General features: G+C 38.8%; 1 protein-coding gene across 3 annotated transcripts in view; it reads left to right on the top strand.

The window, feature by feature from the left end:
* Window positions 1-22,463, top strand: part of PIGU (phosphatidylinositol glycan anchor biosynthesis class U) — a 112,947-nt gene that overhangs the window by 30,003 nt on the left and 60,481 nt on the right. For all 3 annotated transcript variants that reach the window (XM_036902517.2, XM_057502927.1, XM_036902518.2), the window contains 2 exons: window positions 12,543-12,652; window positions 14,871-14,971. In XM_036902517.2, coding sequence (XP_036758412.2) covers window positions 12,543-12,652; window positions 14,871-14,971 — 211 coding nt within the window. The remainder of the gene's footprint in view (window positions 1-12,542; window positions 12,653-14,870; window positions 14,972-22,463) is intronic.

Genomic DNA, 22,463 nt, shown 5'->3' with positions numbered 1-22,463 from the left:
AAGAAGAAAACAAATCCTACCATTTGCAACAACATGGATGGAGCTAGAGGGTATTATGCTCAGTGAAATAAGCCAGGCAGAGAAAGACAAGTATCAAATGATTTCACTCATCTGTGGAGTATAAGAACAAAGAAAAACTGAAGGAACAAAACAGCAGCATAATCACAGAACCCACGAATGGACTAACAGTTACCAAAGGGAAAGGAACTAGGGAGGATGGGTGGGAAGGGAGGGATAAGGGTGGGGAAAAAGAAAGGGGGTATTATGATTAACATGTATAATATGGGGGGGTCATGGGGAGAGCTGTACAACACAAGTAGTGATTCTACAACATCTTACTACGCTGATGGACAGTGACTGTAATGAGGTGTGTATGGGGGACTTGGTGAAAGGGGGAGCCCAGTAAACATAATGTTCTTCATGTAATTGTAGATTAATGATAACAACAACAACAAAAATCCTCCATTCCTTTCATCCTGTCTTTTCAAGGGAAAGTGAAGACAGCTTTTAATTCACTGTGTTGTGCCTATACATGGTAATATTCCCAATGTAGTTTGTTTCCCAGAGAACAATCTTAATTGGAAAATTTGGCATGTTTTAAATGCCTGTTTAAAGTATTGATGTAAACTTTGTCTTAATCCATATGTAATAGCCAAGGGGAATTGTATAGTGGCACCATTGTAATTTTCCTGTGTTCTGAGAGAGTTAACAGATTAGCCACGTACACTGTCCATGTAGTTATTTTAAAAATTGGCTGCATTTCTCCTTGATTGGCTGGGAGCCACCTACAGGATTTAGAGCAGAGTGAACGAAGGCTGCTCCCCATTGGTGTTGTCTGTGGTTTGTTTTTACTCTGGTACCAAGTGATAGAACCAGAAATAGTAGTCTGCCTTTCTGTGGCACTGGCCATCAGTAACAAATGAAGCTTATGAATTCTAGAACTTTAGACCTCAAAGAGATTTTTATCTAGACTGAGATTTCTTAACTTGGGATCCATTTTTATAGACTTAAAGGGTATATAAAACCCTTGAAATGCTATGAAAAATGTGTGTGCACATACATCATTTATTCTAGTCCATAGCTGTCATCAGTGCTCAAAGTTCTTGTCTCCTTCCCTAAGGGATCAAGAGCTATATTTTAGAGACTTAATATCACTAAGGCCAGGGAGTACACATCTTAAACTAATGGAGCATTTGGGACAACATGGATGGACCTTGAGGGCATTCTGCTAAGTGAAATAAGACAGAGAAAGAAAAATTCTGTATGATCTCACATGTGGAATCAGAAAAAGTCAAACTCATGGAAATAAGATGGGTGTTTGACAGGGACTGAGAAGTGGGGAAATGGGGAAATGTTGGTCATAGGGTGCAAATTTCCAGTTAAAAGATGAGTAAGTTCTGGGGATCTAGTATACAGCATGGTAACTATAGTTAACAATATCATATACTTTTAAGTTGGTAAGAGAGTAGATCTTAACATGCTGTCACCACAAAGACAACAGAAAAAGGAAGTTATGTGAAATGATGGATATGTTAACTAACTTTACTGTGGTAATCATTTTGTACTATATATGTGTATCAAATCCTGTTGTACATCTTAAGCTTAGCGTTATATGTCAGTTGTATTTCAGTAAAGCTGGAGAAGGAAAGAAAATTTTAGGGATCAAGGTTCATGAAATACTTCAACAGGATTCCCTTGAGGACTGGAGATAAAAAGATTGGGTATGAGATTCATAAGCTGAGGGATTCAGAGATAAATTAGCAGTGGTCATTTGCTTCCCCAAGATAGATTGTGTATGTAGACCTCAGTCTTTGTTTTTCAAAGTTAAATGCTAAAATTCTTACTACACTGATGGACAGGTGACTGCAGTGGGGTATGGGGGGGACTTGATAATAAGGGTGAATGTAATAACCACATTGTTTTTCTTGTAAAACCTTCATAAGAGTTTATATCAATGATACCTTAAAAAAAAGTTAAATGCTAAAATATTTAGGGGTGATGTGTCATGATACCTGCAACTTACTTTCAAATGGCAAAAAAAAAAATTGTGTTTGTGTGTGTGTGTACAGATAAAGGAAATGTGGCAAAATGTTAACAAATTGGTGGATTTCGGTGTTTTCATTGAATTATGCTTTCAACTTTTCTGTAGTTTGAAATTTTTCAATATATAGCATTGAGGGAAAATAGTTCTGTGTCTGTACCCACGAATATATGTTTTTACCCACACTCACACACACACAGTATGTATATTATATATGGGAATAGCTAAGGGAGGGTTAGTAGCTTTCATTTAAGAACTCAGGCAGCTAGATCTTTTCAACTAAAACATAAAACTGAAATGTGTTTTAATGAAAATTGAGTAGAGATGCTAGCATGATATGTATTCTTTTTTTTTTCTGTTCAACTGTCAAAAATGCCATACAATACACTCTAATTAAAGCAGTTTTTTAGTGCTGGGGAAAGCCTATGGACAAGTAATGAAACTAGGTTTCAGTTCACTTCCTAACAAAGTCAGGTTTCAGTGTCAGTATGAGAGATACCTTTGTTTTTAGAGCAATAGTAATTTTTTGGATATTATTAATGTACAATTACATGAGCAACATTTTGGTTACTAGACTCCCCCTATTACCAAGTCCCCACCACATACCCCACTACAGTCACTGTCCATCAGCACAGTAAGATGCTGTAGAATCACTACGTGTCTTCTCTGTGTTATACTGCCTTCCCTGTACCTCCCACCCTGCTACATTATGTGTGCTAATTGTAATGCCCCCTTTTCCCCCTTATCCCTCCCTTCCCACCCGTCTTCCCCAATCACTTTCCCTTTGGTAACCGTTAGTCCATTCTGTGAGTCGGCTGCTGTTTTGTTCCTTCAGTTTTTCTTTGTTCTTATACTCCACATATGAGTGAAATCATTTGGTACTTGTCTTTCTCCACCTGGCTTATTTCACTGAGCATAATACCCTCTAGCTCCATCCATGTTGTTGCAAATGGTAGGATTTGTTTTCTTCTTATGGCTGAATAATATTCCATTGTGTATATGTACCACATCTTCTTTATCCATTCATGTACTGATGGACACTTAGGTTGCTTCCATTTCTTGGCTATTGTAAATAGTGCTGTGATAAACATAGGGGTATGTCTATCTTTTTGAAACTGGGTTGCTGCGGTCTTAGGGTAAATTCCTAGAGGTGGAATTCCTGGGTCAAATGGTATTTCTATTTTGAGCTTTTTGAGGAACCTCCACACTGCTTTCCACAATGGTTGAACTAATTTACATTCTCACCAGCAGTGTAGGAGGGTTCCCCTTTCTCCGCATCCTCACCAACATTTGTTATTGTTTGTCTTTTTGATGCTGGGCATCCTAACTGGTGTGAGGTGATATCTCATTGTGGTTTTAATTTACATTTCTCTGATGACTAGTGATGTGGAGATCTTTGCATGTGTCTGTTGGCCATCTGAATTTCTTCTTTGGAGAACTGTTCAGCTCCTCTGCCCATTTTTTAATTGGATTATTTGTTTTTTGTTTGTTGAGGTGTATGAGCTCTTTATGTATTTTGGATGTCAACCCTTTATCAGATCTGTTATTTATGAATATATTCTCCCATACTGTAGGATGCCTTTTTGTTCTACTGATGGTGTACTTTGCTGTACAGAAGCTTTTCAGCTTGATATAGTCACACTTGTTCATTTTTGCTTTTGTTTCCCTTGCCCGGGGAGATATGTTCATGAAGAAGTTGTTCATGTTTATGTCCAAGAGATTTTTGCCTATGTTTTTTTCTAAGAGTTTAATGGTTTCATGACTTATATTCAGGTCTTTGGTGCATTTCAAGTTCCTTTTGTGTATGGAGTTAGACAGTAATCCAGTTTCATTCTCTTGCATGTAGCTGTCCAGTTTTGCCAACAGCAGCTGTTGAAGAGGCTGTTGTTTCCCCATTGTATATCCATGGCTCCTTCATTGTATATTAATTGACCATATGTGCTTGGGTTAATATCTGGGCTCTCTATTCTGTTCCACTGGTCTGTGGGTTTGTTCTTGTGCCAGTACCAAATTGTCTTGATTACTGTGGCTTTTTAGTAGAGCTTGAAGTCAGGGAGCATAATTCCCCTGCTATATTCTTCCTTCTCAGGATTGCTTTGGCTATTCGGGGTCTTTGGTGTTTCCATATGAATTTTAGAACTATTTGCTCTAGTTCATTGAAGAATGCTTTTGGGATTTTGACAGGGATTGCATCGAATCTGTAGATTGCTTTAGGCAGGATGGTGATTTTGACAATATTAATTCTTCCTATCCATGAGCACAGAATGTGTTTCCATTTATTGGTTTCTTCTTTAATTTCTCTCATGAGTTTCTTGTAGTTTTCAGAGTATAAGTCTTTCACTTCCTTCATTAGGTTTATTCCTAGGTATGTTATTCTTTTTGATGCGATTGTGAATGGAATTGTTTTCCTGATTTCTCTTTCTGCTAGTTCATCGTTAATGTATTGGAATGCAACATATTTCTGTGTATTAATTTTGTATCCCACAACTTTGCTGAATTCAGATATTAGATCTAGTAGTTTTGGAGTGGATTCTTTTGCATTTTTTATGTGCAATATCATGTCATATGCAAACAGGGACAGTTTGACTTCTTCCTTACCAATCTGGATGCCTTTTACTTCTTTATATTGTCTCATTGTCCTGGCTAGGACCTCCAGAACTATGTTGAATAAAAGTGGGGAGAGTGGGCATCCTTGTCGTGTTCATGATCTTAAAGGAAAAGCTTTCAGCTTCTTGCTGTTAAGTATGAAGTTGGCTGTGGGTTTGTCATATATGGCCTTTATTATGTTGAGGTACATGCCCTCTTTACCCATTTTGTTGAGAGTTTTTATCATGAATGGATGTTGAATTTTGTCAAAAGCTTTTGCAGTATCTATGCAGATGACCATGTGGTTTTTGTCCTTCTTTTTGTTGATGTGGTGGATGATGTTGATGAATTTTCAAATGTTGTACCATCCTTGCATCCCTGGGATAAATCCCACCTGGTCATGATGGATGATCGTTTACATGCATTTTTTAATTCGGTTTGCTAATATTTTGTTGAGTAGTTTTGCATCTATGTTCATCAGGAATATTGGTCTGTAATTATCTTTTTTTGTGTTGTCTTTGCCTGGTTTTGGTATTAGAGTGATGTTGGCCTCATAGAATGAGTTTGGAAGTATTCCCTCCTCTTGTACTTTTTGGAAAACTTTAAGGAGGATGGGTTTTTGGTCTTCACTAAATCTTTGATAAAATTCAGCAGTGAAAGCATCTGGTCCAGGAGTTTTGTTCCTGGGTAGTTTTTTGTTTACCAGTTCAATTTCATTGCTGGTAATTGATCTGTTCAGATTTTCCGTTTCTTCCTGGTCAGCTTTGGAAGGTTGTATTTTTCCAGAAAGTTTTCCATTTATTCTAGGTTACCCAGTTTTTAGCATATAATTTTTCATAGTATTCTCTCATAATTCTTCATATTTCTGTGGTGTCCATAGTGTTTTCCTTTCTCATTTCTGATTCTGTTTATGTGTGTAGACTCTCTTTTTTTCTTGATAAGTCTGGCTAGGGGTTTATCTATTGTTTATTTTCTCAAAGAGCCAGCTCCGGCTTTCACTGATTCTTTCTCTTGTTTTATTCTTCTCAATTTTATTTATTCCTGCTTTATTCTTTATTATGTTCCTCGTTCTACTGACTTTGGGCCTCATTTATTCTTCCTTTTCTAGTTTCATTAATTGTGAATTTAGACTGTTCATTTGGGATTGTTGTTTCCTGAGGTAGGCCTGTATTGCAGTATATTTCCCTCTTAGCATGGCCTTCGCTATGTCCCACAGATTTAGTGGTGTTGGATTATTCTTATCATTTGTCTCCATATATCACTTGATCTCTGTTTTTATTTGGTCATTGATCCATCGATTTTTTAGAAACATGTTATTAAGCCTCTGTGTGTTTGTGGGCTTTTTCATTTTCTTTGAATAATTTATTTGTAGTTTCATACCTTTGTGATCTGAGAAGCTGGTTGGTACAATTTCATTCTTTTTGCATTTATTGAGGTTCTTTTTGTGGCCTAGTATGTGATCTTTTCTTGAAAATGTTCCATGTGCACTTGAGAAGAATGTGTATCCTGTTGATTTTGAATGGAATGTTCTGTGGATGTCCATTAGGTCCATCTGTTGTAGTAAATTGTTCAGTGCCTCTGTGTCCTTACTTATTTTCTGTCTGGTTGATCTGTTCTTTGGAGTGAGTGGTGTGTTGAAGTCTCCTAAAATGAATGCATTGCACTGTATTTCCCCCTTTGATTCTGTTAATATTTGTTTCATATATGTAGGTGATCCTGTGTTGGGTTCATAGATATTTATAATAGTTATATCCTCTTGTTGGACTGACCCCTTTATCATTACGTAATGTCCCTCTTTATCTCTTGTTGCTTTCTTTGTTTTGAAGTCTTCTGTCTGATATAAGTACTGCAACTCCTGCTTTTTTTTCACTATTGTTTGAATGAAATATCTTTTTCCATCCCTTTACTTTCAGTCTGTGTATGTCTTTGGGTTTGAAGTGAGTCTTTTGTAGTCAGCATATAGATGGGTCTTATTTTTATATCCATTCATTAACTACATTTCTTTTGATTGGTGCATTCAGACTACTTTTATTTAGGTGATTATCGATAGGTATGTACTTATTGCCATTACAGGCTTTAGATTCATGGTTATCAGGGGTTCAAGGGTAATTCCCTTACTATCTAACAGTCTAATTTAACTCTTTGTATGCTATTAGGAGCACTACCTAAAGATTATTATTTCTTCATCTGTTTTCTTCCTCCTCCATTCTTTGTATTATGAATTATATTCTGTACTCTTTGTCTATCCCTTGGGTGACATCTATTTAGCCTTAGAAATACTTCCATCTATAGGAGTCCCTCCAAAATGCACTGTAGATGTGGTTTGTTGGAGGTAAATTCTCTCAGGTGTTCCTTATCTGGAAATTGTTTAATCCCTCCTTCAAATGTAAATGATGATTTTCCCAGGTGGAGTGTTCTTGCTTCAAGGTCTTTCTCCCTCACTGCAGTAAATATATCATGGCACTCCCTTCTGGCCTTTAAGGTTTCTGTTGAGAAATCTGATGATAGCCTGAAGGGTTTTCCTTTGTATGTGATCTTTTTTCTCTCTCTAGCTGCTTTTAAAAGTCTGTCTTTATCCTTGATCTTTGTAATTTTAATTATTTTATTTCTTGATGTTGTCTTCCTTGGGTCCCTTGTGTTGGGAGATCTGTGCACCTTCATGGCTTGAGAGACTATCTCCTTCCCCAGATTGGGGAAGTTTTCAGCAATTACCTCCTCAATGAAACTTTCTATCCCTTTTTTTCTCTTTTCTTCTTGTTCTGGTACTCCTATAATGCGAATATTGTTCTGTTTGGATTGGTCACATAGTTCTCTCAATATTCTTTCACTCTTAGAGATCCTTTTTTCCCTCTGTGCCTCAGCTTCTTTGTATTCCTCTTCTTTAATTTCTGTTGCATTTACCATCTCCTGTCCTACATCTAATCTGCTTTTAAATCCCTCCATTGTATGTTTCATTTCAGATATGAAATTTCTTAGTGATTGAATCTCCATCTTAAATTCATTCCTGCATTCTTGAATATTTTTCTGTACCTCCATAAGCATGTTTATGATTTTTATTTTGAACTCTCTTTCAGGAGGCTTGGTGAGTTCTGTTTCATTTGGCCCTTTTTCTGGGGTTTGTGAGAATTTGGTCTGAACCATGTTCTTTTGATGTTTCATATGTCTGTGTGGTGCCCACTAGTGCCCGGAAGCTCCAGTCTCTGGAGCTGCTCAGCCCGTAGAGTGAGGTTGGGGGTAGTAGGGAAGCGACGCTGGTGCCTGGGGGGAGGAAAGATCTGTTTCCTGATTCCCATCTACAGTGCCTGTCTACAGTGTCAGAGCCAGTGGGCCAAGCACAGAAGTGTAAGCCTCTGTGCTTTGTGTCTCTAGCTGTTGTAGGCAGGGCCTCCCTCTGATTGGCCTGACACCAGCGCAGTGATTACCGGTTTGCGAGCCAGTGCCGTCAGGCTAGGAGGAGGGCTCAGCAGGCTGCGTGTCACAATGGGGGGCCTTGGAGCTGAGTAGCCAGCCTGGGGGATGGAGCGCCTGAAGCTCCTCAATGTTCCCCATCTGCTGGGCACCGCATGCCCAGAGATCCTTGTCGCCCTATCCCTTCTCCCGCACAGCAAGCTCCCTGCAAACCCCGCCCCTTCAGCAGCCCTCTTGCTGCTAGGAAGCCTCTCAGACCGCCTGCCTTTCCCTTGTCCCAGAGTGGCCTGGTGTGAATTCCGTTCTCCACAAATGGCTGGAATCTGTCTCTCAAGTGCTCTGCCTCTCCCACCTCCCCATCCTCCAGAGGGATGTAAGTTTCTGCTTGCAAAGGAGATCTCCAGGGCTATGTGTTCAGCAGTCCCAGCCTTCCACCCTGTCCCCACTCTGTTTCTCTTCCTCCTGCCAGTGAGGTGGGGTTGGGGAAGGGCCTGGGTCCTGCCAGATCAAGGCTTTAGTACGTTACCCTGTTTTGTGAGGTTTGCTCTGTTCATGAGGTCTGTATGCAGTCTTCTGGTGCCATCTTCTTTCCTGTAGCTGTTTTAGGGTTAGTTGTATTAACTGTATTTTCTCACTATCTGTCTTTTGGGAGGAGTTCTCTGTCTTGCCTCTCACACCGCTATCTTGAATCTCCTCTATGTAGAGCAATAGTAATTTTAACTCATTTTTTATTTTTGAGTTTATGTGGAAACATACAGAGAATTTTGTTTGTTTCTTTGTGTGATTTAAGGAAGGTGAGAGAAAACCAAGTGAACCTTTGTCAAAACCCTGTTGTTTTAGCACACCAAGACTGAATTAAAATTTAGAATCGTTTTGTTTCCCCATTCTCAGAATTTGGCCTATTGGAACATTAGGTTTCTTGGTCAGAACAAGAGTTTTACTTATGCTGTGTCAAAAATGAACTCATTCTAAATGGCAGGTTTTGATATGTATGGAATATCAGCAAGTCTTCCTCTGTATCTTCCCCACTTTGTCAGAATGGTTCCATGTCATGTGGAAGCATTTTAGTCTTGCTTGGATTTGAGACTTTAGTCACTGGTATTGAAGCTGTGTCTATACTCACGTACATCCTGGAAAACTGTCATGTAGAGAGGGGGGCTCCATCCCCATCCCATCTCCAACTGTTAGCCTGTAGAGTATGAATGGTGATTGATTGTGACCTGCTGATTCTCATGACATTTTACCTTGCTTGACAAAAGCAGTGTTAGTCTAGTCTGTCTTTTGCTGAGATTGTGCTTTCTATTTGGAACTCAGAATTTGTTACAAAGCCATAGGTGGTATGATAGGGAGTGATGAAAATCTGGATACCTTAATGTGTTTAGAGGGTTGTAAATTTGAAGGATAGGCTCCTGAATTTGGAATGTGCTGAGGCTAACAGTTGGGGATGGAGTACTCACTCCCCTACTCTCTCATCTCCAGCACCATAGTTTTTGTGGATGCAAATTGTTGTAGACACAGTTTCAATGATTAGGAAAAGCTCTTTTCTTTGAAGCAGGAGAATTATATCCTTGCAAAACCAAATCTTTCAAAGGCCAAGAAAAGTGTTGCATGGGGGATGTGGATAGAAGGGAAGGAGAACTCTACCCTGGAGAGTTTTTTTTTAATTCAGAAATTTCTATTGAAATGCAACACATGTAGAACAGCATAAAGCATCTGTGAAAAAGCTGATTAATGTTCACCAAGGTGATATACCCTGGTAGTTATCTTTTTATTACTTTTAATCTCTCCTTTGATAACTTTTAATCTCATCATTGTCAAGGCTGCTGAATTTATCTAGAAATAATTATCTTTGGATTTTAAATTGTACTCCTTAACCTCATTTTATTTTTATATTTCTAATATGTTTATGGGGTGTGTGTTTAATTTTCCTTAGACTTTTAGTCTCTTTCCTGAGTCTAACTGGATACAATGGGGATTTTTTTAAAGGGGATTTTGTCTATACTTAGGGGAGTTGAGTCAGTGTTGTGCCTATGAGGCTAGGCTGTGCTGGTGAAATTGGGGGAGACAAAAAGAAACATAGCTGAGAATCTGGGGACTGCCGACCTGACTGCCTTTCTCTACTGGAGACTCTTCTTCCATAAAACCTTTCTGTTTTAAAGTATTTTGGAAGATTGGGGTTAGGAGGAAGTGCTTTTCTTTCCTTGTTGGCACAGTGTCACCTTTAACCAGGGTCTACACATCACTGTTCAGCTCCTCCCGTCTCTTACTGTAGTCCTGCTGGCTGGCTTCCAGCCTGGGGAATGGGTTGGCATTCCCACCTGTCTCTCTGGCTACTCCTGGATGAACTCCCTGTTTCCTTTAAACAGCCTTCTTTGTGGATCTCACACCTTCCCGGTGGCCTTCTTTTTACAACAGAACCCCAGAACCCTTAGCCAGTGGGGCTCCTTCTGACTGCCACTGCGGTAGGTGTCCTTACTAAGTGCCTTGTTTGCTGAGCCAGCTGCCTTCTCTCTGATAAAAGTACCTGAGCTTATATATTGTCCTTTTAATTAAACGACCACAGCAGTGAATGGCAGCATAAATCTTACTGGTAATTCTTATCATTTCACTTGTTCTCTCAGAGATGACCAAAAAGAGTTTTAGAAATTTGTTCAGGTTTTCTGATTAAATTTAGTTTATATTTAGTTTTTTTCTTATAATTGATTTCTAGTTTAATACTGTTGTGATTGGAAAAGGTGCTTGATGTGATTTCAATCTTCTTAAATGTATTGAGACTTGTTTTGTGGCCCAGCATATAATCTGTCATGGAGAACATTCCACTTGCATTTGAAAAGAATGTGTATTCTGCTATTTTTGGGTGGAATGTTGTGTATATATCTGTTAAGTCCATTTGGTCTCATGTGTTGTTCAAAGTCACTGTTTCCTTATTGATTTTCTGTCTGGATAATCTATCCATTGATATAAGTGGGATGTTAAAGTCTCCTACTATTATTGTATTATTGTCAATTCCTCCCTTTCTATCTAATTAAGCCCCTGTCAAAATCTCTGCAAGCAATCTAGAGTTACCTTTATTCCTGTGATAACCCCTTGCTTTTGTTTTTTCTTTTGAACTGAAAGGTAACTCTTTTAAAGTTTGTTTTAATTTTACATTAAAAAAAATCCCAAAATACCTAAGACATGCAAAAATACATAAAGAATAATACATACTATGAAAATACATACATATTTCAGCTTTAAGAATAAAACATTACACGTGTGGTTGCCTCTGTCTGATACTTCATCTGCTATCCCCCCCTCACCAGCTACCACTGTTCTGAATTTAGTCTGTTATTCCCACACAAGGCCTTAACTTTTACTACTTTTGTAAATACCCCTAAATAATATATAGTATTATTTTGCATGCTTTTAACTTTATGTAAGTGATACAATACAATATATAGTCTGTTGTGATGTGCTTTTTTCATCATTTAATCTTTAATCATGCGCAGATAAACACTTGTTACTTTGTCTCCCCTGCAGGCCCTTGTTTTATAATAGGTTGCAGCATTGATTTTTATACTGTCTAAATAAGAGTCTCTAGTCATTAAATCAGCAGGGCTACCCATTTTGGGTTCAGAGGCTTTTTCCATCTATAGTCTGATCCATGTTTGCTTATAGGGTCACCTGACTTTTTTCTTTCGGGAACACACCCATGAACTTGTTGGGACACAACAGGGGTAGGCAAAAGCTTTCCGCCCCCGTCTTGCTCCCTCATAACTATCTAGCTGCCTAGCTACACCCTGTCCTTCTCCTCCTCCTCTTGATCACAGCCATTCTCCACTTTCTCTGTGGAAGTCAGAAACTTGAAATTGGATCTCAGAAGAAAATCCAGGTTACTGTGACATTCACGGGGTCATTCCACTTTGCATGAAAGTATTTTGCTTTGTTGCTAGAACTTTGGAGTCCTTAGGCTACTCATAATAGCTCTTAAAAATGGCTAGGAGCTTTGCCTTGCCACTCAGTCATTCATTCAGCAAACATATTATTGTTTGCTCACTGTGCCAGGTATTAGCAAATTAACATGGTCTCTCCCCTTATGGAACTCACAGTCTAGTGAGGGAGACAGATATTAGTCATATAAATATAAAAGTTAGAACTGTGAACACAGCTATGAAAGAATGTGTATTTTACCTACTAGATTTTATCTTGTCAGCAGGGGTGAGTGTGTCCTCCTGAAGAAGTAATGATTTAACTGAGATCTAAAGACTGTGTGGGAGTTAATTAGAGAAAGAGAAGAAGAGGTTGTTCCAGGTCAACTGAAAAGGCCTGGGAGCAGGAGGAGTGTGGCATGTTCATGGTGCTGGAACCCAGAAACTGAGAGGTGGCGGGAGAGGTGGGTGTGAGGAGGGCCTGGAGAGGTAGGGCTAGACCAGGCAGGTCCATGTGGGCCATGGATGGACTTTTGTCATTATCCTAAAAGCAACGAAAATAATTTGTTTCCTGTGTTTTGTCTTTTTTTTTCCCCCAGTTTAAAAAGCAGAAACTCCTCCTAGAACTAGACCAGTATGCCACAGATGTGGCCGAACTCATCCGAACCCCTATGGAAATGCGTTACATCCCTTTGAAAGTGGCCCTTTTGTAAGTATTCTCTGACAAAACAGGGCTCAGTGCCAGTGAATGTGAGGAAAATCTGATGAGATTTTCTCATGTTGTTCGTTGTATTTTTGGAGATTTGCAGTCTTAGTCATCAAGTACTTGCTGTAGTTCTGTTGCACAACTGGGGTTCTGGCCAGCAAAAGAGACAGAGCCATTCTGTCTCTGTTGGGACAAAGCCTCACAGGGGGCCTGCACAATCAACTCTCTTCACAAATGCTTTTTCACTAGATGCTGATCTGAGTTCCAGCCTACTTGTAATCAGTGTTTCTAAGAAGTTTTTCAAGTGTATGTATAGATTGAATAAAACTCTGGTCTTTATGTGGCTGTTGTTTTGAGCTGCTCCTATGTTTCCCATACAATTCAGTGCCCCTGAATTTGTAGTTCAGCAAACAAGTAAAAAGCCAAACAGACCCATCCCAGCTGGATGAGCAGTATGGGAGAGTGGAACCTGTTTTTAAGGCTTTATGAAAGGGGTCTCTAGGAGTACTCAGTGCTGCCAGCAAGTTTAATTCTTTCAGGTTATTCCCATTTATGTTCCTGAGATAGATAAGTGGGATAATTATTCAATCAACTAACAGTCACTGAATATGAATAATATACTTGTTTCTACGGATATACAGTAAACAAGACAGACAAGTTTCCTAGTGGAAAAACATGACCTTAGAACTTAAGAATTAGAAGAGGCCTTATGAGGACAGTTTATTCAACCCTCTGCTTTCTCTGTGAATTTCCTATTCAGTATTCCAGAGAAGAGGCTGTGCAGCTGCTTCTTGAACATCATCTGCTACTTAGAAATGGCTCTTTTCCCTCTCCCACCAAACCATTTTGAGATGTCAGTTCATATCTATGTATTTCAGAAATATTGGTGGGAACCACCTAATAGAACCAGAAGTTCAGCAATGCTATGAATCCCTAATGGACTCATATGTCCCCTGGGGGTAGTTTTGTAATAACAGCAGCTATTTCTTTAAAGGTTGTGTAACAAGCCTATCTGTAATTGCTGAAAAAAAAACACCAACAATTTCTGGGCCTTTGACTTTAGAACTGCTAATCTTACAGCCCTGGGAGGTATTGGATTTAAGGTCTTTATTTGGGAATAATTACAATCTCTCCCTGAGACACTGGTACATTTCTTCCTATCTGATTATCAGAATTATGTAATAACTAGTCTCCCTTTTCACTTTGTCTGCCAGGAAACTCAGAGCCAGATTGAAAGCTGATTATTAAAATGCTGTAGAAGACTCATTTAGTCTTCCTTCCCTGGCCTTTACTTTTTCCTTTTATTTATGTTCTCCCTAGTCTTGATTCTTTATTTCTATTTTTATTTTGCTGTTATTTTTTATTATCTGTTCTCATTTGAGCTGCCTCTCATCTTTTGTTGAAGCAGAATAGATAAGTAAAACTAATAATCCATTATGCCTATATAAGATTTCCCTACTCTGCATTTTAAGTTCACTTTCTCAGTCCATTCCTTCCCACCTCAGGAAAAGACTAGGTACTTCAGCTTTGTTCCTTCCCAATGGAACTTCGAGATGTCCTGTGAAGTTCTATGGCATCTAGCTTGTTAAATTCATCAGATATTTATTCTGTCCTTGGAGTCTATCTGAGTGGATTCAGCTTGACTATCAAGAGGGCTAAACCTAAGCTGCTCTAACCTCTTGAATAGGGGTAGCCTGTGTCAGAGCCTAGGACACTGATTAAGGAAAAACTACTTTCCTGGTTTTCAGAGACAACTGTAGCCATTCCTAAAATTTATATGGCCTTTTGGGATGGTAGAATGTTACCACTTTTGAAGTCTGAGGTAGTAGAAAGAACATTGGCTCGAGAGCCAGAAAGACCTGATTTTGAATGTATTTATTAGCTTGTGAAAGCCTGGGGAAGTTGCTTAGCCACTGAGTCTCAGTTTTCTCATCTGCAAAATGGGAATAATGTTATTGCTAGTTTACCAGATCTGTGGTGATTCAGTGTGACAATTTTTCATATACCGCATAGCACAGAATAGGTAGTGAATGTTCAGTGCCTTTTACTCATTGGTCCCTGACCTCGTTCCATTCTCTTTTACTTCGGAGAACTCATTTCTAAGAAGTTGCCTTCCCTTGTTATACTTTTAGTAACTCTCTTGAACCTCCTGGCTGAGGTAGCCAGGACACCCCAGTTCTTTGACCAGGATTACTAATGCCAAATATGTGTTTTCCCCCAGCTATCTCTTAAATCCCTACACGGTCTTGTCTTGTGTTGCCAAGTCTACCTGCGCCATCAACAACACCCTCATTGCTTTCTTCATTTTGGCCACGATAAAAGGTAAGGCCTCATAGGAAAGTACAAAGCTCAGTCCCTGATTTGTGTAGGATTTTGTAACACTTAAGCCTTGGATAAATAGTGAAACATTGAAAAAATTTTTTAGTTATACAAGTAATACTTGGAATACTATAGAAAACGTGGATAAGCCAAGACAAAAAAAAATTAATTAAAACATGCTAAAATTCTACTACTCAGAGAGTCTGTTAACATAGTTTAAAAAAAACTAAAACTAAAAAACTTATAATAAGAGTAGCAGCCCCTGCCTTTTACTTCCCACCTCTAGTTCAGCTTTTCTGAAGAAACTACTTTCTGGCTTTTGCTAGTATTTACTTTCATATTTCCAAATAAGTCCTCATACTGTTATTCCATGAATTTTAATTTTAGACATTATCTATTGCATTCCCATTATGGGAGGTAAAGATTTCATTCTTCTGTACTGATATCTTTACTTCCCTTTTACCTAATTTTCTGAGAGAGGTTATGTCACAGTTTTGATTAAATCAGCAGTCAATACCTAATTTTATGACACTATATATATTATTCATCTGCTGGGCAAAATAGTAACTATTATTGCTTTTTCTTTTTTGGGGTTCATAATTGTCTTTTGCTTTGGTTTTTTTCTTTGCTTAGTCTTTTTGTACCAATCACTATTTTTTCCCCCAGTTGCTCTGCTAGAACTGCCAAGTGCCTAATAATAATTTTTTTTAATGCTTACATACATCAAATAGTCCATTGGTTCCATTGTTTTTCTGGCGATATCCCTCACACATCCTCCATCCTGCCCCAGTCTGTCTGGGTTGTTGTCTGGGCCTGGTGCAAAGCTGTCATACTGGGACTTCCCTTTATAATTCTCTTCTGTATCCCTTCTTTCCTGGATTCCTTTTCTCCTTAATTGATTTTTTCCTCTCTTGTGCTAAAGTACTTCCTCTAGTAGTTTTCTAAGAAAGGGTATATGAGATACAGATTTTGAGTCATTCCAATTCTGAAAAATGTCTTTGTTCTAGTTTAGCACCAAATTAATAGTTGGGGCAAAATACAGAATTGTAAACTGAAAAAGCTTTTCCTTCAGAATTTTGAAGGCACTGCTTCACTGTCTTCTGGCATACCAGTTGCTATTGAGCAGTTTGATGCCATTATATGTAACTTAATTTTTCCTTCTAAAAGATTTTGAATCTTTTTTTATCCTCAGTGTTTTGAAATTTCATGATGCTATGTCTTGACATGGGTCTTTTTTCATTCATTATGCTGGGTACTTGGTAGGCCCTTTCAATATAGAGACCAGTGCCCTTTAGTTCTAGAAAGTATTCCTATACTGTTTTTCAAGTCTCTCCTCTCTATTTTCTGTGTCTTGTTTGGGATGTTTATTGGATATTGGACTTTCTTGGTTGATTTAATTTGTGTATTTTATTTTCCATTGATTTTTCTCTTTTCAATTTACTTCCTCTTCTTTTTAAAAATTTTTTGCATTTTGGTATCATTAATGTACAATTACATGAGCAACATTATGGTTACTAGACTCCCCCCATCATCAAGTCCCCACCACATACCCCATTATAGTCACTGTCCATCATGTGGTTAGATGCTATAGAATCACTACTTGTCTTCTCTGTGTTGTACAGTGCTCCCCGTGACCCCCTACATTATGTGTGCTAATCGTAATGCCCCTTTTGCCTCCTTGTCCCTCCCTTCCCATGCATCCTCCCCAGTCCCTTTCCCTTTGGTAATACTTCCTCTTCTTTTCTGGGATATTTCTTATTTTTAATTTCCAGCTCTTCTATTGAATTTCTAATTTTTATATTACAGTTTTAAGTTCTTCCTTGTTTCTGTTTGTTTCTTTGAAGTGTCCTATTACTATTTGATCACCACAGTATCCTCTCTTATTTCTGAGTTTTGTGGGGTTTTTTTGTTTTTTGTTTTTCTTTTTCAGTTTCCATCTGTTCCAAGCATAGTCTCTTCATCTTCCTGGTCCCCCGTCACCTCCACCTTTTTGTTTGTTTCTTTTGGGCTCTATCTTTCATATGGGGAGATTTTATCTTACTTATGGTGATCCTTGACTGTCTTTTTATTTTTTACGAGAGTGTCACTACTATGTTTATTCAGGACTGTGTATGGGTAGGATGTGTTGATAGATGATTCTGACTGTAGGGCGATCAGCTAGTGGGCTGACCATTTTTGTTGGAAGTATCCCTAAATGTCATCTATTATAGGTTTCGTATTTAGATTCTAGAAGAATCCAGAGAGTTCTGATTTCCTGCCTAAGGGTAACAAGAGTTGGAGCTACGAGGGTGGGGGTTTCATGTGACCAACTGCTGAAGTTGTAAGAACAGGAACAGGGGAGGTGGCTGACTGCAATATATAGACGTGTAATCACATTACTTTTCAGTCCACACTTCTCCTCAGCCCATTAATAGACTTGTGCCTCTTTAGTTAGTTTCCTCTAGAACTGTGGTCTCGGGATGGAGTAGAAAGAAGGATGGCATATGTCGTGGTAGTCACCTGGCTGCATATAATTGAGAATGACACCTGGGGTTCTGACTGGTCAGTATATAAACTTTTGGCTTGATTTTCCTCTCTGTACCTTACCCTCCACCTTCCTTCAAGGTGCTGAATTTCTCAAGTTCTGTGGGGTGAGTTGGCCTGATTTTTATTTATATTCCTCTCTGAGGACCATTGAGCTATAATTTCTTCCATATTGTCCAATGATTTATTCCTCTTCCACCTGCTTTCACTTTCCACTATTGTATTAAAATTCCCTTATTTTGCTATATTATCCTCTCCTGTTCTTTGTGGTTTAAGACTTATTTTATTTCTTTATTGTCAGTTTAGTGAACTTTTGGAGGGAGAGATGATACACATGTGCTCAATCTACTGTTTTTAACTGGAAGTCTATTAACATTTGTGGTATATATTTCCAGATTTTTTCCCCATTTTCTTCTAGATGTTTAAATATTTTATCAGTTACCTACCGCCACAAAAATATTTTTTACTAAATCACTCTGAAACCCAGTGGCTTAAACAACGATAAGTATTTACTTAGTTCATACATCTGTAACTTAGCGAGGATCAGCTCACCTAAGCTGGACATGTCTAGGCAGCTTGTTGATTTCATCAAGGCTCATTCTGGCATCAGTGGCTGTAGTTGGTTAATCTTGACCTTCTCCACATGTCTGTCATCATCTTGGAGTAGGGGACTAATTTAGGCATTTTCTGCTCATAGTGATAACAGAGGCACATCTAAGCTAGCCTAATCATATGTTTTGTTTTTATTTATTTTTGTGTGGACAGATTAAAAAAATTTTTATATTGAGTTACCTACAATAAAATGCACAAATCTTAGTGTATAGCTTGATGAATTTTGACATGTGTATATTGGGCATGTGCTTTTTAAGTTTCTGTTTGCATCACATGTACTAACATCCCGTTGATCAAAACATAACATGGCTAAGCCCAGGAGTGGAGGCTTCCATTCTGTCCACAGTGATAGGCACTGAAAGTTATATGGCAAAGGGCCTGGACATACAAGGCGTAGAAAATTGGGGTCAATAATACAGCCTACCTCATATGTCAATAAACATATACTCTGTCATTTTTAATGGCTATATACTATTCTGTTGTGTAGATGAATGTACAGAAATTCTCTAACCACCTTGTACTATTAAATATGTAGGTAATTTTCCAGTTTTCAGCTATTTACATACTACTACAATTAATTTTCTAATGTACAGTTATTTTTGCACCCATGTGAATTATTTTCTTAACAATAAAGTCCTAGAAATAGAGTTATTTTGTTACTGGATATGTACCTTCTTTAGGATTTCTGAAATTTATTGCTAAATTGCCTTTAGGAGTTATACCAATCTATACTCTCATAAAAAGTGTGTGAGAATCTTTATTTCCCTACATTGTTGCTGAATAATTTGCGCACTCAGGAAATAAAAAATCAGAAGTTGTACACAGAACTTTTAACTTACCTTTTCTAGAGTGGCACATAGGAATGCCGTAAATCTTCATGAGACATTGTTTCTCTGAGAGTGGTTGTGGGTGGTAGGTTGTTTACTTTGACTTATTATCAGACTACTTAAAATGATTAGATACTGCATAACCTGAATTGTCTTCTAAAGATTGTGGTCATTTTGACCAAAACATCTCCAAAATAGTGAACTCTACTGCCTCAGTCCCTGTTTCCAGAGTGGTAGGCTCGTGTAGACTCATTTATCAACGTGCCTGTGGTCTGTTAAAATAAGGACTATGTACTGGCAGAAGGAAATATGAGCACTGGCTTTTGGAAATGTGATCTTTAAAATCCTACGGCCATACCACCCTGAACACACCTGATCTCGTCTGTTAAAATATTTGAAGAAACTATTTTAGTTAGGTCACTGAAACATTATAACTCTTTGAGTATATTAGTAATCCCTGCCAATAGTATATATAATTGACTTTAGCTGAGTTATAAAATCTGCAAGTCATATTTCTACTTTTCACATTTGTACCACATAATTAGGTCTTTTAAAAAATTAATAAAGGAATAATTCACTCTTTAAAGAAGAAAACAATTGGGAAAATTCACAAAAGAAGGAATATAAATGGCTAAAAAGTATGAAAAAATGTTCAACTCCAGAGTGATTAATAAAGAAAAGCAAATTGAAATAACAAAGAAGTGGCTTTTTTTTCCCCCTTTCAAATTGGCAAAGATTTTAGAAGATAATTATCTGTATTGGCAAGGGTACTAGCAAATAGGCATTATCCTGCATGGCAAGTTGATTTATAAATTAGTACAGCCCTCTTGGGAAGCAGTTTGGCAGCAGTCTTAAAATGTTTGTATTTTTGATTTATTAATTCTACTTTCGAGAACCTATCCTAAAGTAATGCGGAAATACAGACAAAGCTTTGTGATGTGAAGTCAGGAATTACAAGATTATTCATGACTGGAAAAATTGGAAAGTACTTTAAAATACAGAGAGGAATGGCTGAGTAAAACATGGTTTCCCCATGTAATTAAATAAAATACAGTTAGTCGATGCATATGATGCTTAAAATAAATTATGTGAGAATGCAGCTTTTTTAAAGCAGAATACAAAAATTATGTATTTTAATAAACTATCTCAACCATGTTAAAACAACAAGAAAAATAAATAGAAAGTAGATACTTGTTTCTGTAGAGTCAATTCATAGGTGATTTTTATTTCCTTTTTATATCTTTTTTCCCCAAAGTTTCTTTAATGAACACACAATTAAAAATACATTAACTTGATTGATAAGGAGATAAGGACAGTGGAAGTAAACTTGACAACTCTCCCCAGACTTCCATGGAGTATGCTCCCCACAGAAGGGAGTGGGTCGTTTGTTCTTTCCCCTTGACTCCTACTTCCTCTTCCTTCCTTGGCTTCATTTGTGGCAGCTCAGAGTTGCCTGGGACACACGAAAGCCACAGGCCAGGACAAGGCCGAGGCCACTGTATTGTGGTGTTCTTGTTGGGGTGTTGGCCAGGAGACACTGGGCTGTGGGCAGAGTTAATGTTAGTTTAGTGAAGCAGCTTCACTTCAGAGGTTGGGACACTTAGCCTTTCAGTGAGCTAATTAATACTACTCCATCCCTATGAAGTAGGCTTCATTAGGCTTTAAAAAGTAAAACTAACACATGTTAATAGGTACTCCTGCTTGTTTACTGTTGGTGTTTGTCAGCAGTGAGATGTACAGACTATCAATTCTTAAGGTTTGCCACCTGAGGACCCTTCCAACTCTCCTTATTCCACCAAAAGAGGCCTGTGAGATAGGATTGTTTCCCAAGGAAAAAGAAGGATCAGTACTGTTGGAGGCAGTCTAGAGTAAGAGCTCAGGTTGTTCTGATGTCAGACAAACCTGGTAGCTAATCCGAATGCCACCATTTCCTGGCTGTATCACTTTGAGCAAGTACCTGTTCTGGGCCTCAATCCTTATCTATAATGTGGGAATTGAGCCCCTGCTGCATAGAGTGAATGTAAAGGATGAATGAGCTGGCGCATATAAAGCACTTAGTATGGTGCTAAATGCTCAGGAAATGGTGGTGCTCGTGCTTACTCTTAATAATATCCCCCATTTTGAAAGACCCCTCAGGACTGATGATATCTCCGTGAGCCTTCTGGGGGAAACTGGGAGAAAGTTGAAATGAGATGTTCTCTTCCTGGAGCCTAGCCCTGGAAGAATGGTGGCAGAGTGATGACCCTGAGTCCTGATGAGCCCTTCACTTCCATATGGGGTCCCCCTCGGGGAAAGCCCTGCCAGTGAAGGGAGTCATAGAGGAGCTAAGAACCCTAGGGTGAAGGAACCTGGGGTTTTGTCAGATCAGCTCAACTGCAAAACCTGCAATTTCTAGATACCCGTTCTGTAGCCTCGGGTAAATCACACAGCCTCAAGAACTTCATTTTGCTCACAGAGATAATACCTGCTTCATGGATTAGTGGAGGGATAAATAAAAATAAAATGCTTAGCATGCCTCCTTAGCAGAGCCCACTTAACAAATAGTGGCTCTACTTACTGTGATTTTTATGGTACAGCCGTAGATTGGGATCAAGAAAGTAGCATAGTGATGCAGTTAAAGAGTGTGGGGTCTGGAATGAGACTGTCTAGGTTCAAATCCTATTACTATTATTCACTACTTTTGTGACCCTGGACAATTAACCTCTCTGCCCTTCCATTCCCTTATCTGTAAAATGGGGGTAGTGATAGTACCCACTTCATGGAGTTATTAGCAGGACTTAATACCAGTAAAGTGCTTCCAGTGTGGCTGGAACAGAGGGCGTGCTCAGTAAATTACCATCATCAGGGACACAAATGGACTACTCTGAGAGAGCCTGCCCTGTTAAAAGAGTACCTGGCAAGGAGTGTAGTCCATTGGGCCAGGCCCTAGCATCACCTCCTTCCCCCCAGCAGTTTTGCTTGTGGCACAGACTCTAGTGCAACTTCCTCTTCTGAGTGGCCTGTGGGACCTCAGCCCTTTTGACCACATTCCAGTCTGTCCCACTGCCTCTCCTGGTATAAGTCACTGTCTGTGACCCAGTCTCTGCTCCTGCACTTGAAGTTCATATGTTGAACAGCCCCCAGAGCCCCACCTTGTCTACATTCTTGTTCTATTCTGTAGCTAAGCCACCCACTCAGGCCCAGATCACTTCAAGATGCAGCCCCTAGAGGGAGAGTGCTACCCCAGGTCTTGCTTGTTTTGGCCTTCACCCTGTCACAGAGAGTTGGAAAGGATATTCAAAGCTAGACTGGGTAGATAATGCAGCCAGATATAGCCAGTGCTCACATACATTTGACTGATTTACTTTAATATTCCTGTGATAAGGCCAAAGACTAGGGCTTGTACTGAAAACCATTGTCTGAGTATCTGAGCTGAACTAGCAGGAAAACAGTAGATTATATCTTTTGATAAAATCCAGTCTTCTTGGCCTGGTTCCCCCTGGTTAGATGAGCAGGATGCCCTACCTCATGCCTAGATGGGGTGGCCATTTCCA

Source organism: Manis pentadactyla, chromosome 5 (genome assembly GCF_030020395.1).
Source record: "Manis pentadactyla isolate mManPen7 chromosome 5, mManPen7.hap1, whole genome shotgun sequence".
Lineage (NCBI taxonomy): Eukaryota > Metazoa > Chordata > Mammalia > Pholidota > Manidae > Manis > Manis pentadactyla.
The sequence above is the reverse complement of the archived record's forward strand: the minus strand, read 5'-3'. Positions and strand labels throughout refer to the sequence as shown.